The sequence below is a fragment of the Rhodamnia argentea genome, chromosome 4 (assembly GCF_020921035.1).
Source record: "Rhodamnia argentea isolate NSW1041297 chromosome 4, ASM2092103v1, whole genome shotgun sequence".
NCBI lineage: Eukaryota > Viridiplantae > Streptophyta > Magnoliopsida > Myrtales > Myrtaceae > Rhodamnia > Rhodamnia argentea.
In genome coordinates this window covers 28674753-28695994 of record NC_063153.1, presented here as the reverse complement: position 1 = coordinate 28695994, position 21242 = coordinate 28674753, and the positions used below count along the sequence as shown (strand labels likewise).

The 21242-nt window shown below is 41.1% G+C and overlaps 3 protein-coding genes across 3 annotated transcripts in view; all 3 read right to left on the bottom strand.

Moving 5' to 3' along the window:
• Positions 1-21242, bottom strand: part of LOC125314928 — a 93252-nt gene that overhangs the window by 39749 nt on the left and 32261 nt on the right. The gene's annotated exons all lie outside the window — the stretch shown is intronic.
• Positions 11427-12951, bottom strand: LOC115732260 (disease resistance protein L6-like). The gene is made up of 2 exons (XM_048278350.1): positions 11977-12951; positions 11427-11753 (listed from the first exon to the last, which is right to left on the bottom strand). The coding sequence occupies exons 1-2, from the start codon at positions 12949-12951 to the stop codon at positions 11517-11519; spliced, it is 1212 nt and encodes a 403-aa protein (XP_048134307.1). The 3' UTR covers positions 11427-11516.
• LOC125312561 lies at positions 12121-19880 on the bottom strand. Its single transcript, XM_048278125.1, has 5 exons — positions 18395-19880; positions 18265-18352; positions 17818-17861; positions 13169-13847; positions 12121-13072 (listed from the first exon to the last, which is right to left on the bottom strand). The coding sequence occupies exons 1-5, from the start codon at positions 19878-19880 to the stop codon at positions 13009-13011; spliced, it is 2361 nt and encodes a 786-aa protein (XP_048134082.1). The 3' UTR covers positions 12121-13008.

Genomic DNA, 21242 nt, shown 5'->3' with positions numbered 1-21242 from the left:
CTTGTTTAGGCGTCTTCAATATCACATCCCAAATATCTTTGCTTATGCGTGGAAGTAATTTACCTATAGCGTCAAGAGCAAGAGGAAGACCTCCTGTGCTTTTGACCACTTCTTTGGAGAAAGCCACTTAGTTAGCCGAAGAGTAATCTCTTCCAAAAGCATGTTTGCAAAAAAGTTGAAGAAATTGATCGAAGTTCATGCTCATAAGCTCATATGAATAAGAAACCTCATGAACATGGACAATGTCCCTGTTTCTACTAGTTATAATAATCCTACTCCCTAAACTGAATCATGCAGGTTTTCCTATTAGTGCATCCCAATGGGTCATTTGATCAACATCATCAAGTGGCAATAGAACCTTTTTACGGCATGATGCGGAATGTATTAGTAGTGCGTTTCTGAATCGATTAGACAGGCAAAAATTCAATCGGAAGGTGAAACGGTGATGTGCCAAGAACTGGCGGACCGGATCGACGACATCGGATTGGGCTGAAATTTGGTCGGCTAAAGCCAAACGACGTCTCGATCAATATTCACAGCTTTTGGCCGTGACTAACGATGGATTTTGGCGATTCGAGATTGTCTAGATGGGTTTTCCTTTTTTTTTTATAGTATTTTCAGGATTTATTTTACTATTAATGGCAGTTTTATAATTTTGGATTTTGATGTTTAGAATCCTACTAGGATTAGGATTACGATTAACACCCTATAAAAAGTTTGTTTATGACGTTTTTGGGGGGATCATTGTTATTTTATTATCAGACTTTTCGAGATTTCCGTCTTAAGCAAGGATTTGCTAGTTATCTTCACTGAATACTGCGTCATCGCATAACCTTTCTTTGATTATCTTAATTCCTTCCTCAATATTGCTAATGGACCACTCTTTTTTGAGAACGGAATAGATTAGGTTATTCTGCAAACCTTTGATGCCCTTGAGTTCTGAAGTTTCCCTAATGTTAGACAGGAAGCAACAAGCATCAAAATGACGTGACAATCGGTTGTAGATGATTTTAGCAAGAGTAGTCTTTCCTACACCATCCATACCGTGGATTCCAAGAATTCTTATATCCTCCGAATCACCACCCATGATGGTGTCAATTACCTTCACATGATTTTCAACTCCGACCAAATAGTCTGTCACCAGCAAATAAGTAGTTTTCAACTCATCTATAACATTCTAGACAATCTCGTCTACCAGCTCTCCTTCACCTCTCACATTATGGAAGGAAAAGGGAAAACACAATTAGAAGAACAAGATAATATTTTGGAAACAATGTGCCAAAATAATAACCCAAAAAATGACATACCTATTCTTCTTCGAATTGTCCCATCCGTCTAGATTGGCAATGTGATTGAGAGCAGCTTTCCACTTTCTGATAGTGTTGTTATTATTTTTTTTCTCATGCAAAAGAAAGGGTTCTTCATAAGACCCAATTTGATGCCAGACCTCCGCTGGTGTAACGTCGTAAAAAATGGGCATAACCTTCTGTATCCTTGTTTTACTACACTCCACCATTTGGACCAATTCATTAAGACACTATTTATTAGAGGCGTAGCCCTTGGAAAAGATGGGAATAGCAATTTTTGATTGGCTGACAGCTTTGAACAACTCAGGACTTAAACTCCACTCCAACCGGGAGCTCTTCATCGTGCTTAAATGTGTGCATTCTAGCACCTAACAACCAGGTAGAGAGGAAATTTGTAATGCCTGATCGAGTATCTGGCCCCCTAAAACTCAAGAAAACATCGTAGTCATATCCAGATGACATGGGGGTCGATGATGGGGAGCTGTCCTGGTATAATTTTTCCTGTTTCCCCAGTATCATATCAGGGAATTGCCCTGAGTTGGGGACGCCTGCAGCAGTAGCTTCCACACTGCCATTATTGACAGCCGATGTGGATGCTGAGTCAACTTATTTCAGAACGCGAGGCAACTTATTTCATTCGATAGAAATTTCCTTGAGGTGGTGATGTGAAGTCTATCCGTACAGACATTAGATACGACTTGTGAAATTTTGAGTCCAAAAGTGATCTTTAATGAGTACACTTCAATAGAATATCATCTAATTAAAAGGAAAATCGCGAAGGAAATTATGTGGTAGTTTTTACAGGAGAATTACATGGTACTAGTAGCCTAAGGGATGACTGTCTATTTGACGTTTGTGTTGTATATTTGTCTCGCCAGTTGGTCAACAAACTGTTTTTGATAGACTCTATAGCTGGCTTGGACCAAGTGGAACTGAACTTAAATACGTTGTGACAGCGTAAAGGTAGTACACTTCATTGTGAACGTATAATTGAGAGTTGTAACCAGAAAATATTAGGAACGTAGAATTTAAGCCAGAAAAGAGTGACTTGGAAAGGTTTTTGTAAAGTAGGAAAACCATGTAACGCAAATCATTTCCATAGAGGTGCAGTCATTGAAAGTGCTTGTAGCCAATTAGCTCCATCGAAGAATACTTCTTTCTACTTAAATTTGAGGGTTTTTTTTAAGGGGAACGGCCACTACCATGTGAGTGTCTTTGTGATTTAACCCCTCATGTCGGGACATACTGAAGTTGATTTTTTGCATTGCAGGAGCAAAGTGTTGATCAAGGGCATCCAAAATAGATTAGAAGGAACGCCTTTGGGGACCCGCAAATGACAGTTGTAAATGCTTTGGAACTTCAATTCAGTGTGGACTGTTCTGAGTTCCAGTTCAAGTTTACTATAGTGGGTGAGGATGGCTTCTTTTGTGTTGTTTTTCAGTTTTGCTCGGTTTGCTACAGTAATAAGTCCCATGCCCTTTTCTTTTTTTTCGTTGTTGCTTATGTCTTCTTGCCGTGGAGAGCTCTTGGGTGTTTGATAGGTCAGTTTCTTTCCAGAGTTTTTCCTTTTTCTTTTGGGGAAAAGATGTAGCAAGCATCAGTGATGATATTTCTTGCATCTCAGCTGGTTATGTCCCTATCAAGGCCTTATGATTTGTACAGATCGGTGATCACTGAGGCACACCATCCATGAATTGAAGTGGACCTTCGAAAACCTAAACCGAACCGACGGAAACCAGGTTTTCGGTTCGGATCTTGGGGTCAGGTCATAAGTTTTGGGTCGGGTCAAGTATCATGGAAACCAACCCGACCTGAACCACTGACATAGGGCCAATTAGGAACCTGATTAAGACACAGGCATTTGCAGCTCTCTTAATCCTAAAACATCCGAAACTCTCACAATAGTGTATGAATATTGGACAGAGATTAACACAATCTTTTCATAGTTTTTAAACTCGAATAATATTTGCAACTTTTGACTGAAAGATGAAAAAGTTTGTTTTTGTTATGTTCTTGAAAAGACAAACAAACAGGCCTACCCTCGAGAGATCATGTAAAGAGGTTTATGCAAGTCTAATTGTGTGTGTGTATGTGTGGCAGAATCTAAATCAGAATAAAGCACAAATACTCTTCAGTGAACTATCTCCAAGGGCAAACGGTAAGGTTAGGAAGAGCTTACGCTGCTGTCTGGCAACAGCATTACCGACTCCGTGGTGTAAACATTTTGAACGGCTAAAAATTCCACCATTGAGGATACTAGGTGTCCAGCTCCAGCCCCGAATTGGTAGGAGAAAATTAAAATTTGGACCGCAGGAGCTGGGTATCCGGAGGTGAGCTTGTCGGTTATCCGGATGGCAGGGTGTCCGGCCCTGTTCTTTAGGGCAGGCAGGGACGATCGTTTGTACCCTTTTAAGTCCAGCAAAATAATACTCAGATACTTTATAAGCAATCCAAAAACTAACATACTTGAGTAAGTTCTGTAATCATCAAATTAAATTAGGATCAACCGGCAACAGATCAAGTGACCGTGAGGTCCATTACTGAAATGGGTACCGATGTGGTTGATTACATCATTGTCATTAGTAAATCTTAGGATTGGTGTTTTTCAAGCAATCAAAATTTCCTAAAAAGTTCAACTACAGTTGGATAGAATAATTTGGCCAGGAATTGAATGTTCCGCTGTCTGCATTGGATATGATTCCTGTTATTTCAACCCGAATAGTTTGTGAGTGTTTTTGCGTTTGCTTGGTAAAGAACTTCAGGGAGAAATAGTATCAATAGCATGATTGAACTCGTAAATATAGAATGCTGCAATGCTTCAGAATCATCCTCTCAGCAGCTATGAGTTACAAGGCTCAATCAAACCAAGTGCATCAACGGACGGCAGCAGCATTTGAATTCCAACCAACTTGTCCGCTCTACCTGATTGATCGACCAAACTTGAAGTTGTCTGAGCAAGGCCAACCCCTAGTATCAGAAATCACAATGTTATAAATTACTGTATTCTCTACTCCATGGGGATCCATTCAGAGTTAAACATGGCTGTGTTACAGCTATCCTCTTTATCTGTAGCGGCCACTTAGTTAGCTATATACGATGATAATGTGCTTGGATAGCTAAGCATCATGAGACAATTCGATTATCAGAGCAAGCCTGACTTAGCAGAACACATTTATCACCTTCTGTGTCCCGTTCAATATCAGGGTAAATCCCTCGCTCAAGACATGCATTTGTTTTACTTCTCAGGGTGATATTGCGGTGGATTTGGAAACATCTTTTCGCAGGAAGGATGTGTGTGAACAACGTAATTTGAGCTGTCCAACACTCATCAGTAGCAAAAAGGTATTGAGGTCATAAAAGAAACAGAACCTACATGAGTTCTCGACAGGATAATGAGTTGCACAAGCTGGTTCAGAAGGTGGGAGAAACTACAACTTATAACTGGATAGTGATTACTTTGGCTAGCTGAATCATTTGCACATCCACATAGTTGAACGCAATCAAGGAAGTGCGTCCTTTTTCTGTTCCTACATTGTCAAGACGGAAGAGATGGCAAGAAAAAATGTCTACCCAACTGACACGCAGATGCCTAACCGTTTCATCATCAAACATTCAGAACTTCCAAATTCCGTGTCAACTCGATCAGACTTCGGGACCCAAACCTGTTGCATTTCTAACATCTCGCAATCACACCATTGCAGAGATTTCAGATTCGTGAAGCTTGAAGGAGCAGGCATCTCAACCAAAGATCTGCATCCATAGATGCACAAGTCTTCCAGTGAATCTAATCTTCCTTGAATCTTGACAAGATGGTGACACTGCTGTACATCAAGTTCGGTAAGCTTCTTCAAGTCTGAGAGATCAGGCAATCCCTCAAGCAGAGGGAGTTCACCTAACTCTTTAACATTTTCAGGTTCTCCAAACCCTCAAAGCTTCGAATCTCAGTTAGATTATGATGTTGCTGCAGATAAAGTCCAGTCAGCTTCTTCAAGTTTGATAGATCAGGTACTCTCTCAAGTTGTACAATCTCTATGAGCTCCAAAATCCTCAGATGTCCCAAGCCTTGAATACTTTGAATATCAACTAGATTATGACAGTGCCCCAAATGCAGTTCATTGAGCTTCTTTAAGTTCGAAAGATCAGGTAATCTCTCTAGCGTATTCAATGCTTGAAGGTCCAAAGTTTGAAGATTCTCCAAACCATCAAGGCCATGGACACCTGTTATTCCAGAAGAATAAATCCTTAGCTCTGATAGGTCCTTCAAATTTGATATACCTATTGATGATTCCAACGACCTAGAGGATTTAATAAGCAAGCACAATAAGCTTGATGGAAGCCTAGGGAGGAATTGCGGCTTAAAACATACAAGTTCAAGTCTTTTGAGTTCTGAGAGAAGACCAATATCTGCATGGAGGACACTTATGTTGTCACAAGACAACTTTAGAGACTCCAGATTGCATAACCTTCCAATCCACCATGGTGATGGATGCCGTACAAGCTCCGTCGTGTCCACGAAAGTAGAATCCTCTTCACCCAAACAAAACTCGGAAACTTGTGGAATCTCCAAGTTCAACTCTCTCTCAAACTCGGAAACTTGTGGAATCCTTTTCACATGCATTATATGATGAAAGCTATTTTTATTCACCAATGATCAACAGTGCCATGTGAATCTACAGAACACGATGTAATTGGTCAGCCGCGTGATTTCTAGTGCAAGCAAGGACATTATGTCGTCCTATGGTAATGGCAGCATGAGACGGCTTCTTTCTCCGAGTCTTCTTCTTGGTCTTTCCCTCCTGGTCAACCATATCACTGGTAGGAAGTGTCCTGGACACTGACAGCGGACTTTAGTAGTCACCAACGCGGTTGCTTTTCTACATCTCAACTCTATGTCCTCGGTGACCTCATGTGTGTGCGTGTGTTAAGCCCAAACCCACAGGGTCAACTTAAAAGTCGTCCCTTGATTTATCACGAAATCGGCACCTAATTACAAATGGAATGGAATGCTCATAGTCTTACATGCGAATGGAGCTCCAGACACCAAAATGACTATTTTTTGTTGAGAAACGGGCCATGTTGCAATGAGAAATCCCAAATCTCGAGTTTTTATCTAATTGGACATGTTAGTGAAAGTTTAAGTATCAACAAACGTGAACTACGTCTTGGTTTAGCCATACCAAAGGCTTTTGATTTGGGCTTGAACATTATGTGATTCATATTCATACTTTGATTTGTCATATGATTAGTGGTTAATGCATTACTCCCATTGAAACCATGACTTCTTAATAACCCAAACAAGTTGTATTTATGACTAATCAAAATTCCTGAGGCTACATGAAGTAAGTCTCCTCTTTTCCTGGGGGTTAAAACTAATGAAACTAAAAAAATTTGCAAATGTTATGAAGGAATAACACGGACAAACTAAATGTAAATAAGTAGGGTTAAGTTCATGAGTTTGTGATAATTTTAATAATTATAGAACGTGAATAAGTTAAAAGCAGTATATTTCGTTATTCATACAAAAACTCTTAACAATTATGCATTTTCAATATGCAAAATTTTGCAAAATCAGCAGGGCACGGCGCCTGGTGGGGGAGTAAGGACGAGTCACACCCCGCACCGGAGACAGGCAGTGGTCGCACAAAGCTCTGCCACACGACGTGGTGACAAGGAATGCGATCCCTTGCCATGGTCCATCGCTCCAACAACTTCGACCTTGTCCTGGAAATCCTCAGCCGACAAGATCCACATCCTTAAGCCTCTACACGGCCACCATGGTCATCTCCTCCTCCAGGTCAGGCTTGAAAGTTGTTCGGACCGTCTCGTTCCCCAGTACCTCCGCACTAGCCCTCGAAATATCCTCAAAATCAAACGTCTTTCGATGGGTTCCTCAACAACACTAGCTCGTTCCTCTCTGGCTCAAGCTCTCAAGGCTTCTTCTTGGTCGCATTTTTCTCCGACGATAATTTACGTATGAATTATTTTACTTAATGAACCGTTATTAACCAAATTAGTCTAAATACTTTTCTATATTAGCATTTTCTAATCATATCGCAGTAGGGAATTGTATGCAACATTCATAATCAATAATACAAGGGGAAATTTCATATAAAAGCATGAAGTGACCTCATTTTCTTAAATAATGGCAAGAAATTGTCTCATATAAAGAATTTTGGCCGACAGGTGAGGATATGACTATTTCAACTATTGGAGAAGGGGTTTCCTAGCCAAAAAAAATTCTACAAACATATTTTTTATTATTTTTATTTTTTAACTTTACTTTTCTCTTCTTTCCTTTTTTTCCCTTTTTTTTCCCTCTTCCCTTAAGCCGGAGAGGTCGGATCCTTCTTTGAGATTGATATGGTCACTTCAAATCCTTATTCATAATAAATTTCGCTTCAAATTCTTATTTGAGAACATGAGGGCATTTTATGCTTTTATTTAAAATAATATTCAATTCAATCTCTTATTAAAATTTTCTCGTAATATGATATATGAGAGTGCGGGAATAGTAGGGAGCATTCATTCCACTAATATCTTCTGGCATTCCAGCTGGATTTCTTGAAAGTTCAACCCTCTTTCGGTTTCTTGTCAACTTTCCCATTGATCTGGCTTAGCTTTTCCCAATACTTTTTCAAAGTCTCAATTCCTAAAATCATAAACTGATTGATTTTAGGAATTTCTTTTTTGGATCAAAAAAAGAAATTCCTCAAGTGACCAAAAAGGAAATTCCTAAAATGAGTAATTATGTCGCAAGAGTCCCCTAATAATTTGTTTTTCCAGGGAGACCCTTTCGTGAAAATACACGCTACCATTCAACAATCAAAAAGCCACCAAAGTGACTCTGATCAGAGCTCGGATTAAAATCGTTGTCATGTACGCCCTAAATCTTAAACCCCTCTTGTTTCTTTGGCATGAGGTAGCTTCCTGTTGGGGTGGGCACTGGCCTTTGTACTAACAAACTTCAATTCCATCTGGCCCAGTTTGAGCCTAGCCAGCTAATTTTGTTAGACATATTTCCTATTTGATGATTTTGGTAGAAAGAAATTTATTCGATTGAGGATTTCCAAGGTGTTTTCTGTTATGAATAATCTATTTTTTTAAATTAAAATGTGTTTCTAAAATATATTATGAGTTGGACTGGGCTTTTCAGGCTTTCGAAGCCCAGGTCCAAACACATGCCAAGCCCAAATTTCTAATTGAATATGTACATGAAAGATCGAATTAGTTTATGAGCCACATTCGATTGAAGAAATCATTGAGAGGAAGCCTAGATGAGAGACTAATAATATGTATGGTCGAAGACTAATAAAATATTCAGTTAAATCTATAAAATATTATGTTTTATGCTTTGTATCTCGCCCATCAACTATCAACTCTTGGTCAACTCTGGGTCAAACTGATTTTATGAAAATTGAGGCAAAATTTGAGGTGACGACAGTAGGGTTTTAAATTTTAAGAGTTTTAGTCGCATTTATTTATTGTTTGCACAACTATGCAACTTAATTTCCCTAAATACTATTATGTCAGTCCTATAGACATTTTGCAATTATGGTTAACTTTTTTTCAATTGGTTTTCTATTAGTTGGTTTTTGTATTCTTAATATTCATTATTCCTAAAGCTGTTAATATAATTTTTTTTTTATGATGATGGATAGTATTTATAATCCTCTAATATCATTTGCTTCTCCAACAAAGAAATTTCTGTACTGTTCCACTTTGTGAGCGTTTTATTTAGCACAAATTTAAATTGATACTTGCATCAATGAATTGTTGAACATGGGCTATAATGGGAAGAAGTACACTATAAGTGCCATAAGTTGTGTACGACACCCACTTTAATGCCAAAAGTTTTAAAACGATTACTTAAGTGTCAACTCCGATTTGCTTGCCGAAAATCCTATGTGCCCAACTCGATAATTGTGGTTTGCACTCTAATTTATATGCAAAACAAAAGATAGAGCTGTTAAGAAAGCGTCAGAGATCAATTAGTAACTATTAAAGAAAATGACCGTTGAAAGTTTCATGAAGACAAAATTAAATATTACAAGACCATTAAATGGCCGTTATATGGCTGTTAGAAAACCATTATAACACTGTTAAAAAACTTACATTTGGAAATAATGATGGCTAATCACAACGTTCATAATTTTTATCAAATGATTTTTAAAGATATTTCAAAACTGCTGAAATATCCAACAGTTCCTTTCCATCGTCTGCAAGGATGCAATCGGCTTGACAAGTTTCCCATGGGCATGTAATCGTACAAGAGCAACTTCATGTCCTTGCTGTAGAAGTAGCCTCTCTGAGGGAGCAGGTTCTCGTGGTCCATCGCTCCCAAGGCTTCGACCTCGTCCCGAAAATCCTCGGCCGACAAGACCACATCCTCGAGCCTCTTCAAGATCACCGAGGTTATCCCATCCTCCAGGTCAACCTTGTAAGTTGCCACAAATGTCCCTTTCCCCAATATCCACTTACTGGCCCTCAAAACATCCTCCAAATCGAACCTCTTCGCAGGGTTCCACAGCAACACCAGCTCGTTCCTTGCCAGCTCAGGCTCTTGCGGCTTGTTCTGGGGTTGCATATTCGTCCAACGACGATTTACTGCTGCTCTTCCTGTTGCGGATCCTTCGCCACAGGTTGTTCATCAGTGTCACTTGTTATGCAATGAATGCAAACTGGCACTCGTTTGGTTTGGCTCTGGCTTCACCACCCAAGCACAACAGCCGTGTTCATTTTTCTTCCCCTCTTTTTTGGTTTGGTTCTTCTCGTCATTTGCTCATTCCATTTTCTCGGTTTATCACACGGAGGTCAACGTCTCCCAGGGGCAAAAACATGATTTGGCGGGAAGACACAGGAGGAATGTGATAGAGAAAATGTTTTCTGAAATATTCATTTTTCGTGAAACTAAAAACGCAGCAGCCTATGCTACTTTTGTGTTACTAGACATGCAACCAAAAGGATGAAGGCAAAATTAGAGAGAATCAGAGTCATGGAGCCTAGATTGCAGCTAGTATCCCATGCCATTAATAAAGCGCATCACAGCAGAGAAAATCAGAGTCATGGAAAACCAATGATTGTTTACTTTTGGTTTTGCATGGAATAACAAAGAATTGGAATTGATGAGCATAGCAAGCACACACATATTTTTCAGATATGTCGTCCTGAGTTCTCGAACGTGTCTTAACGTAGACTTTTATAAAATCGTCAAGAAGGAGAATCGAATTCTCTAGTTTTTTTTTTTTCCTTTTCCAAATTGTTTCTCTGATTGTATCAAGTTTATGTAAAGCTGGCAGTGGGTGTTCGCCATCGCCACGGTTGAAGGAGAGAGGGCCCTCATGCGCAAGGGCCATGTGACCATGTAATATGTTCTTATATTGATCAGTGTCGGTGCCATCGGTGGTTGTCATAAAATGGAATGTCTTTGAGATGGTTTTTTACTCTGTATTTGATTAGTTTTCGTATGACTAACTGAAAAAAGTGGTGTAGGACGTCCTATTATAGGAAACTTTGTCTAATTGTTAGCGAAGAGAGGTGCTATAGCAAGGGCAATAGGAATTGGAACTGGGGGATTCTTGTTCTTACTTTGATTTGTCATATGACTGACTTCTTATGAGTCTAACAAGTTGGGATTCATGACTAATCAAAAGTCCTGAGGCTACATGAAGTAAGTCTCATCTTTTCTCCACTACCTTAAGTATGACTCGCAATATATGACACTTCCTGGAATTGATGAGCACCATTCTAGAGTCCTATCTGATCAGCGCATCTTCTGTAATAACAGGTATACTCTGGTCGATTGCTGTCGTGAAGACTACTACTTGATGTGGTCATCCCACACAGGTTTTCTTCCGTGAAGCTAGATAATATCATTCACATTAGGGTCACAAAATAGTAAGGAATTGTCACGTATTAACATTCATATTAGGGGTTTTAGAGCATGAGAACTTGTTGTGCCTTTCACTCTTAGTTGGCCTACTATAGTACTATGATACGTTATTTTGTCCTTCTTTACCGTCTGCCTTTAGTGTAATAGCTTTTCGGAAGATACGACATCAGGTGCGCACAACGAACATTGACATGTTGACAAGAGCCCTTGATGTTGGTCTATTGTACTCGGTAAAACTCCAATTATTTCACGACGAGAGGATGATCTAATGAAACTCTTGTTTAGATATAATGTGTACATTCTATGTCTGTTTATTGTCACTATTGAAGGGACGGCAAAAAAAACGGTCTACCTAACTGACAAACACAAATGCCTATCCTACTCATCATCAAACATGTCGAATTTCCATGTGATCTGTCATTCGAAGGCCTGTTATCCTGAAAAACCCTCACTTCAGGGCATCTTAGATATGATAGCCTCCCAACTTCTTCGTTCGCAAAACAGCAGAGCAACTGAGGGTCAAATTTTCGGCAAAGAGCTTCACTTTTTTTTGTTCCCTGCGACAGTAAAACAAAAGGGCAAGTGTATTGTATTGAACATGTATAATCGTCTTACCGAACTTGAATCTAATCATTAATATGAACAAAACACAAGCTACAACAGTAATCATGAGATAAAAAAAAATATCTTCCCTTAAATATTATTGATCAAACAAACACAGTGAAAAGGCAGGAAATTTGTCAGCTTGATGGGGTTAAAGTAATTGAACTGCAAATTTACCTTTGTTTCCATCACCGTGCCCAAACCTTCCGCATGGTTCCACAATTGTGTCTTCTTTTTCCGTTCCTTATCACATTCTCGACGAACAATGTCTCTACCAAGGCCTCTTAACTGATCATGCATCCATAGCTTATTGTCCTCGCCGATTTTTATCAAAGACATTTTCTGAAGGACCTCAAGACCTTCCTCTGGATAGAGATTGGAATCTTTCCAAGAGTGGAGCACTATCCTATGATCAAATCCAGTGAAAAGGCAGGCTATATCAAGAAAGATATGCTTTTGCCAATCATCCAATGCATCATAACTTATTTTCAACTTCCGTTTTACTTCGTTGAGAGGAACTTCTTTCAACTTCTTCAGCATCACATCCCAAACATCTTTGCTTCGGCATAGAAGTAGTTTACCTATAGCCTCAAGAGCAAGAGGAAGACCTCCGGTACTTTTGACCACTTCTGTGGAGAAAGCAACATAGTCGTCCGAAGGGTAATCTCTTCCAAAAGCATGTTTGCAAAAAAGTTGAAGAGATTGGTTGAAATTCAGGCCCATAAGCTCATATGGATGCCAAACCTTAGGAACATCAATAATGTCTCTATTTCTACTAGTTATGATAATCTTACTTCCTAAACCGAACCATGCAGGTTTTCCTATTAGTGCATCCCAATGAGTCATTTGATCAACATCATCAAGTAGCACCAGAACCTTTTTGCCGCATAACCTTTCTTTTATTATCTTCTTTCCCTCCTCAACATTGCTAATGTTTGACCACTGCTTTTTGAGAATGTTAGAGATTAGCTGATTCTGCAAACCTTCGATGCCCTTTTGCTCTGAAGTTCCCCTGATGTTAGAAAGGAAGCAACAAGCTTCAAAATGATGTGACAGCCGGTTGTAGATGATTTTGGCAAGAGTAGTCTTTCCTACACCCCCCATACCATGGATTCCGAGAATTCTTATATCCTCTGAATCGCCACACATCATGGTATCGATTTCCTTCACATGATTTTCGACTCCTACCAAGCAATCAGTCACCAGTAGTTAAGCTGTTTTCAACTCTTTTATAACCTCCTGGACAATCTCGTCTACCAGTTCTCCTTCACCTCTAATGTTATGGAAGGGAAAGGGAAAACATAATTAGAAGAACATGGTAATATTATGTTATTGCGCCGAATGCTAACCCAGAAAACAACATACATACCTGTTCTTCTTCGAATTGTCCCATCCGTTTAGATTGGCAATGTGGTCGAGAGCAGCTTTCCATTTACTGACGTTCGCACCAAATTTATCCTCGTGCGAAAGAAAGGCTCCTTCATAAGACCCAATTTGATGACGGACCTCCGCTGGACTAACGTCATAAAAAATGGGCATAACCTTCTGTCTCCGGGTTATACTACACTCCATCATTTGGACCAACTCATTAAGACACCATTTACTAGAGGCATAGCCCTTAGAAAGGATGGGAATTGCAACTTTTGATTGGCTGACCGCTTTGAGCAACTCAGGACCAAACTCCTCTCCGACTCGGAGCTCTTCATCATCTTTAAATGTGTGAATTCCAGCAGCTAACAAGCTGGTATGGAGGAAATCTGTAATGCCTGAGCGAGTATCTGGCCCTCTGAAACTCAGGAAGACATCGTAGTCATATCCAGAAGACATGGAGGCTGATGATGGTGAGCCATTCTGCTGGTATAGTTTTTCCTGTTTTGGCAGCATCATATCAGGGAATTGCGCTGAGCCGGAGACACCAGAAGCAGTAGCTTCCACACTGCCACTATTGACAGCCGACGAAGATGCTGAGTCACTGACAGAAGTCACCCCAACGTTTGATTCTGTCACAGCTGCTATTTCTTCCCCCCACACAGATTCTGTGCTATCACCTGTTTTATGAAAAATGTCAAGCAATAATGGCCATGAAGAGAATCCAGGCAATTGCAGAATGCAAGGCAACTTTAAGGAATTTGATTTCATTCAACAGAAATTTCCTCATAGTTACAGATCGTGGAGATATGAAGCCTATCCCTGCAGGACATAGTTACAACTTGTGAAATTTTGAGTCCAACGTGATTTTTTATTCATCTAATTAAATGAAAATAGAGAAGGAAATTTTTTGGTAGTTACTACAGAAGCATTACATGGTACTATTAGCCAAAAAAGGAAGAGGAGGAGGAGGAGGGGGAGGAATACAAGAAGCTTGAGGTGAATTATTCACAATGGATGATGAAAAAGTTCCTGAAACAAGCAAGGTCGGAGAAAGGACACAATGAAGGGGATCAAACGGGACCTTTTTTATCCTGTTCAATATAAGTTGGCATTACAGCCATCTGCTATGCATCTTCGATTGCAAATTTATGGTGGCACTGTCGAAGTTAGAGTTCCTTTGGCTTGGGGCTAATGAAAGGCTGGCAGATAACTATCCAATCATGACACCGGGACTATGAAATCACGATGTGAAAGCCAATAAGGATGTCTGGGATTGTACAGAGGAAGTAGAAAATGAACCTGTGAGATCGGACGGTGAGAATGACTGACCATTCCCTTCCACAGTCGTGCCATATTTTTGATCCAACTCGAAACTTGGTGAAGTGTACGGTGATTTTGTGGCTGATTCAAAACTTCCAAAAGTTCCCCCAGGAGCTGAATGAACCGAACTTTCTGACAGCAAATGTGGCATTGGTGGCAAAGTCAATGTGGACTTAATATTGGACTGTACTGGCAGTTCTGGAACTTCATTCTCGTCAGCACTTGTATTAGCATCATAAGATAGTGTTATAGAGTGGACAGCTCGCCCTTTTGGAGGCAGCGCCTCAGGTGGAATCTTTGTCATGCTTTTCTGTATTCGGTTCTCCTTTTCCTCCTCACCACTGGCAAAATCAACCATTGCGGGCAAAGTAGCAGCATTCACTTGCGAGAAAACAATCTGCTCAACACAGATAAGAATCACGAACTGCTCTCTCAGGTTTTAAAAATAAAATAAAAAGTCAAATAACAGATGGTTAGTTTGACATCTAACCAGTACCTCTGCCATAAATTCCTTAGGACATTGATCCTGGCGATCCCACAGGACATCCACACCCTCCAACTCAAGCTTCAGAACACTATCCGATATGAAGGCAGTATTAAACATTGCACGAAACATTGATTCTCCATGTTGAAGATCAGTATCCAAACTCATATACTCGAATACAATATCGCCTTGAACATAACAATGGACGTCCAATGTAACCGTGTCGCCACCTTCCTGCACTTAAATATATGAACAATTAAAATAGTGAACTAACATGAGATCTATATTTTTCGCTTAAGCATCCAGGATGCATGGGTGAACTCACTGATCAAAATGGACTGATGGATGAGGCATGTGAGATAAAATTGGTGCTCGAGAGGGAAAATTTAATTTCATACATCTTATTGTATTCCTCAGAGAGGAAAACACTATTGCCAGAAAAGCAAAACAAGAGAATGCAGCGTCTAAAGAAGAAAAATAATAGAGTGAAACTCATCCTTCTGACTAGACTGGACGTAAGCATGTATGATGTCTAAGAATCAAAATGACTCTCTAGTCGTCGCACTGTGGTCATATTCTGGAGTTACATTGACTACATATCAGATTATTAGATCGAATGCATTATCTTGCAAAGAGGAACTTAGGCAAGATCTCAAATGCGGCATGCTTCCTATTTTTACAGAACGTGATACGTAAAACAGTGCAACAATGAGCTTTTGCAGATTGATTTAACAGTTTAACAGATTTACAAAGTAAGCACTTTGTTACTAAGACAGTCACAATTCTAAGATAACTGTAACTGCCTGCAGCTCCTATCCACAAGTCCAGCAAGGTTTTACAACCGTATAATGTGAAAAAGTTTAGTACTAGAAGCCAACCAATACACAGGAGAGCAAATGGAATCGTACCTGGCAAACATATGCAATAACATTTCGTAAATAATTTGAGTTTATACAAATTGCCTACAAAATAAAAAATTACCTGTTTGTAATGCCTCATGTATCCATTCCTTCTTGGTGTTGAGTACAGAACTTTGGGAGTTTGATCAGCAACCATAAAGGTGTCCCGTCCTATTATCTTAACAATAGGACGCCATCCCCCTTCAGCATCCAATTGAGGAACTGAACTTAGTTTAACACTTTTTATCACAAGTGCTTTAGCTGGTGGAGGCCAATCCGAACCAGCTTTCCATGTGGAAACATAGTGGAGGTATCTCAGCTCGGAAGGCAACGGATTCAGTGTCGATGTCAGCAGCAAGAGTTCACATGGTGCTTTCTTGTAAATCATGTCGAGTGTTTTCTGCTCCCCAACCTGCTTCTTCCTGAATAACAAAAGAGAAGCCAACATGAACGCCAAAACCGGCCACGCACCCCTTTTGCAATGCATCAACAGCATGTTCTTTTTCGTATCAGATGACAACCATTCATCGGCAGATCTCAAGAAGTAGTGGATAATCTCCACTCTCGGTATAGGGCAACCTCCATAATTTTGAGGGAGTTCCATGACAGTTATATCATATTCAGACAACACTTTAGCCATTTGGCTTTGGTTTTCTTGCTCCCAAAATTGAGCACCATGAAAGAGGCAGCAGGAAACTGGTCTTGGAGTTTTGCAACTATGCCTCTCATGTGAAACTCATATTCGTCATCCTTCAACCAGTCCGTGGAAATTTGGTCGAAAAAGGACCAATCCGTGGTAAGACAGTATTCAAACACTGCATACACATCCACATATGTAAATCATTTAGTGCATAGATTTCCAAACAAATATGGATGAAGCTAACAGGACTCCTATCATCAAGTGTGTCCTTCCTTTGAGCTCAGCATAAACTTAATAGACTATGAATTGACTTCTTGAGGTAAAATGAAGTACTCATGCAAGATAGCTTCCGAATCGCGTATGATGACTTGATATGCTGTCAAAAGTTGTTTAGAAACTAAACCGGTTAACCTCATAAACTTCCAGAAACGAGTGACTAGAAAGGTTCTTGCAAAGTAGGAAACCCATGTACTGCAAATCATTCCCATAGAGGTGCAGCGTGATTGATATTTCCAGAGAAGTATGAATCAACTAATGAAATGATGCCCTGAACTTGAAGGATAAGCACCTCATGAGAATCTTCTGCAGATAATAAACCTATTGAATGCTTATGACTTTTCACCGGCAAGTTCATTTGGGGATGGTGAAATATGCACTTATGACTAGACAGTAGCACCCGCAAGAGCCTTTGTGATTAACAAGGAAGCAATTACAGAAAGTGCTCGTAGCCAATTAGCTCGATCGAAGAATACTTCTTTCTACTCCTCATGATTGGCAGACAAAGTTAATGAAAAGCGACAGGAGGCCATTAGTTAGGTAGGTAATGCTTATGCAAGGTGACTTGCTAATCACCGTTTGTTGTTAGGAGGCAATTAGTTCAGCTCAGTAGACCTCCAGTCAGATATTACTCTGCTTCTGCAGGAAACAGGTCGTTGCTTATCCTAGACTATGAAAGCAATCCTTGATTTTGTGGCCCTAGAGCCCCATTTCACACCAACAAAAAAAATTAAATGCTTCTGCAAAATTACTATGGTAACAGTATGCCACGAATGCTTTAGCAGAAGCATATCATTAACTAAACTGTTTCTTGCCAAACCAAAGAGCCTTCCTGTTAATTCTCCTATTGTTGAAGTACCTTAGTCCCAAGAGACGGTAAATCATAGAACACAAAAAGTAGAGGCCATTAATACTAGCTCAATGAATCCAGAAACTAAAGCAAAATAAAGTAGGTAGAATATGGTACCCTGCCAATGTGAAACTTCCAAATTATCAAGACACCAATATAGAACATTTAAAAAACTTACCATAAACTCTTTCAGAAACTTCCAGAACCCCATCTGGTGGTTTCCTGCCAAAAGTATCTACTGGGTAAAGCCATCGTTCACCAAGATTAAATCAAATTTCTTCAAGTCAAGCATCTTGAAAGAGCTAGAGTAGCACCCACATCAAGAACAGAAGTCATCAAAGTTGGATGTATCCAAGACGATTGACAAATTCCTTTTTTGTGGATTGTTACACGTAACTTTGGGCTACGGGTTGCTTTGTGTAATTGATTCATTTATTTTGGGTGGAGCCTTCTCTTATTGCATGAAGATTAGTAGTAGGTAGGTGACCATAGTAGTTCTTCCTACTACACAAGTGATCAATGACCCTAAAACTTGTTACCGTTTTTAATTGCGTGAGAAATGCAAAAACTGATATGTTTCTACTCCTCTCTTTGACATTGATCTTACGTTGCTAAATCAACTCACCGAGGATGTATCTCATTGTTCACTTGGCTGAATTGGTTGAGCTGCAAGTCCCTGTCTACCTGTGAACTGGGACTAAGAGAAGATGATGTGTCCTTGGTCACTTCCCTGACCTTGTCAGGCTGTGAGTCCCCATCTCGCTGTCCCCCAGGACTACACAATTGCTCAATCTTGCTCCTCACTTCAGACATCCGAGGGCGCTCATACAAATTCGGGGATACACAACTGATCGCCATCTCCAACAGCTTAACCAGCCCCCCCTCAATGTGCTGGTACCTCATGAGCTCCACATCGAAAACATCAGCAAACCTCTCATCTCGAAGAACGTCCTGGATCCACCTAGGAAGATCTAGACCTTGACCTTGCTCCTTGAGGAGAACTCGGGTGCGCTGCTTCCCGATCAGGAGCTCCAGAAGCAACTCCCCGAAGCCATACACATCCGCCATCCTCAGTTCGGCCTTGCCCTCCGAGACAGGCATTGTGAGGAGGGTGAGGCCGTAGCCGGAGACCCGGACCTCGTAGGATGGCATGAGGAGTACTTTGGACGAGCTGATGTTCCCGTGCTGGTTATCCTGAGCGTGCAGGTGCTCAATGGCCCGGGCAACTCCAAGTGCAATCGAAAGCCTGACTTCCCAGCTCAGGGCAGTTCCTTTCCATCGACTACATGGATGCAATCGGTCCAACAAGCTTCCCAAGGGAATGCAATCGTACAAGAGGAACTTCATGTCCTTGCTGTAGAAGTAGCCTCTCAGAGGGAGCAGGTTCTCATGGTCCATCACACTGATAGCTTCAACCTTGTCCCGGAAATCCTCAGCCGACAAGACCACATTCTTGAGCATCTTCAAGATCACTGTGGTTGTGCGATCCTTGAGATCAGCCTTGTAAGTCGTCCCAAATGTCCCTTTCCCCAATTCCTGCTTACTGGCCCTCAAAACATCCTCCAAATTGAACTTATTCATGGGGTTCCCCAACAACACCAGCTTGTTCCTCAAAACATACTCGATCTTTTTCCGTACGTCAGACATCCAAGGGCGCCCATACGGATTAGAGGATACACATCTCATCGCCACGTCCAAGAGCTCAATCAGCCCCTGGACGACGTCGTCATGTCTCGTGGCCAGCTCCACATCAAGAACTTGAGCAGTCCCCTCCTCACGAGCAACTGACTGGACCCACGCAGGAAGATCTACACATTCCTCCCATAGGCGGGGCTGGGTGTGCCGCTTCCCGGTCAGGAGCTCCAGAAGAAACACCCCGAAGCCGTACACATCCGCCATTGCTGGGTGGGGCCCACCCGACAGGGAAGACCTTGTGAGGAGGGCAAGGCCGCAATCGGAGACCCGGGGCTCGTAGGACGGCGTGAGGAGGACGTTGGATGACTTGATGTTCCCGTGGTGGTCATTGGGACGACGTTGGGCGTGCAGGTGCTCGATGGCCCGGGCAGCTCCGAGGGCAATCGAAAGCCTGACTTCCCAGCTCAGGGAAGGCCGTCGCCATTCATCGTATTCAAAATGCAATTGGTCCGACAAGCTTCCCAGGGGCATGTAATCGTACAAGAGCAACTTCTCGTCTTTGCTGTAGTAGTAGCCCCTCAGAGGGAGCAGGTTCTCGTGGTCCATCGCTCCCAAAGCTTCGACCGCGTCCTGGAAATCCTCGGCCGACAAGACAACATCCTTGAGCCTCTTCACGACCACCGTGGTGGTCCCGTCCTCCAGATCAACCTTGTAAGTCGTCCCGACCGTCCCTTCCCCCAACACCTCCCAATTGGCCCTCTTAACATCCTCCCAATCGAACCTCTTTGCCGGGTTCCCCAACAACACCAGCTTGTTCTGAGTCGCATTTTTGTCCGACGACGATTTACTGCTGCTGCTCTTCCTTTTGCCGATCCTTCGCCACAGGTTGTTCATCGCGGCGTCACTTCTTATCCAGTGATAGCAAATTCCAATGCGCACGTTGGCTCTGGCTCTCCACTTCACCACCCTGGCACAACACCTCTCATCCCATTTTCTTCGTTGACTTCAGGAGGTCAACGGCACTGTGCTGCAACAAGTCCCGATCCAAGTCCGCTACTTGAGCACGAAGATAGAGGAGAATGTGAAAACAAAATTTATATATACACCAAGTCACTTGAACATGGCGTACTATACTACTACATATGCTTCTCGTGCTTCTTTGAAAAGGCTGGTTGTCTATCTTTTCTTTCATGAGGAGCGAAATACGATTGGTTCTACACTTTTATCTTAAGTAACGTAGTTTGTGCTCATCAGAATGATTTGAAGAAGTCTATGAAATTTTCACAAGCATTTTACGATGAAAGCTATTTTTATTCACCAAAGATCAGCAGTGCCATGTGAATCTATAGAACACTATGTAATTGGTCAGCCGCGTGATTTCTAGTGCAAGCAAGGACATTACATCCTCCTATGGTAATGGCAGCATGAGACGGCTTCTTCTTGGTCTTTCCCCCCTGGTCAACCACATCACTTTTAGGAAGTGCCCTGGACACTGACAACGGACTTTAGTAGTCTCCAACGCGGTTTCTTTTCTACATTTCAGCTCTATGTCCTCGTTGACCTCACATGGCTTTGCCCACAAATTTTTCTAAAGTCTAAATTCCAAAATCAATCAGTCTTCGGAATGAATGTGTCGCGAAAGTTCCCTAATATATATATATATATATATATATATGTGTGTGTGTGTGTGTGTGTGTGTGTGTGTGTGTGTGTGTGTTAAGCCCAAACCCACAATGTCAACTTAAAGTCGTCCCTTGATTTATTACGAAATCGACACCTAATTACAAATGAAATGGAATGCTCATAGCCTTACATGCAAATGGAACTCTAGACACCAAAACGACTATATTTTGCCAAGAAACGGGCCATGTTGCAATCAGAGATCCCAAATCTCGAGTCTTTATCTAATTAGACATGTGGGCGAAAATTCAAGTGCCAACAAAAGTGAACTACGTTCTTGGTTTAGCC

Coding starts and splice junctions, on each gene's coding strand:
- LOC115732260 (XM_048278350.1), bottom strand. CDS start 12,951: ATGATGTGTGGCGATTCAGAGGATATAAGAATTCTCGGAATCCATGGT. Junction 11,754..11,976: donor GCACGGTGATGGAAACAAAG/GTAAATTTGCAG, acceptor TTACTGTCGCAG/GGAACAAAAAAAAGTGAAGC.
- LOC125312561 (XM_048278125.1), bottom strand. CDS start 19,880: ATGGACCACGAGAACCTGCTCCCTCTGAGGGGCTACTACTACAGCAAA. Junction 18,353..18,394: donor TCCTGGGGGACAGCGAGATG/GGGACTCACAGC, acceptor TGACCAAGGACA/CATCATCTTCTCTTAGTCCC. Junction 13,848..17,817: donor AGTTTCTGAAAGAGTTTATG/GTAAGTTTTTTA, acceptor TTCATAAAACAG/GTGATAGCACAGAATCTGTG.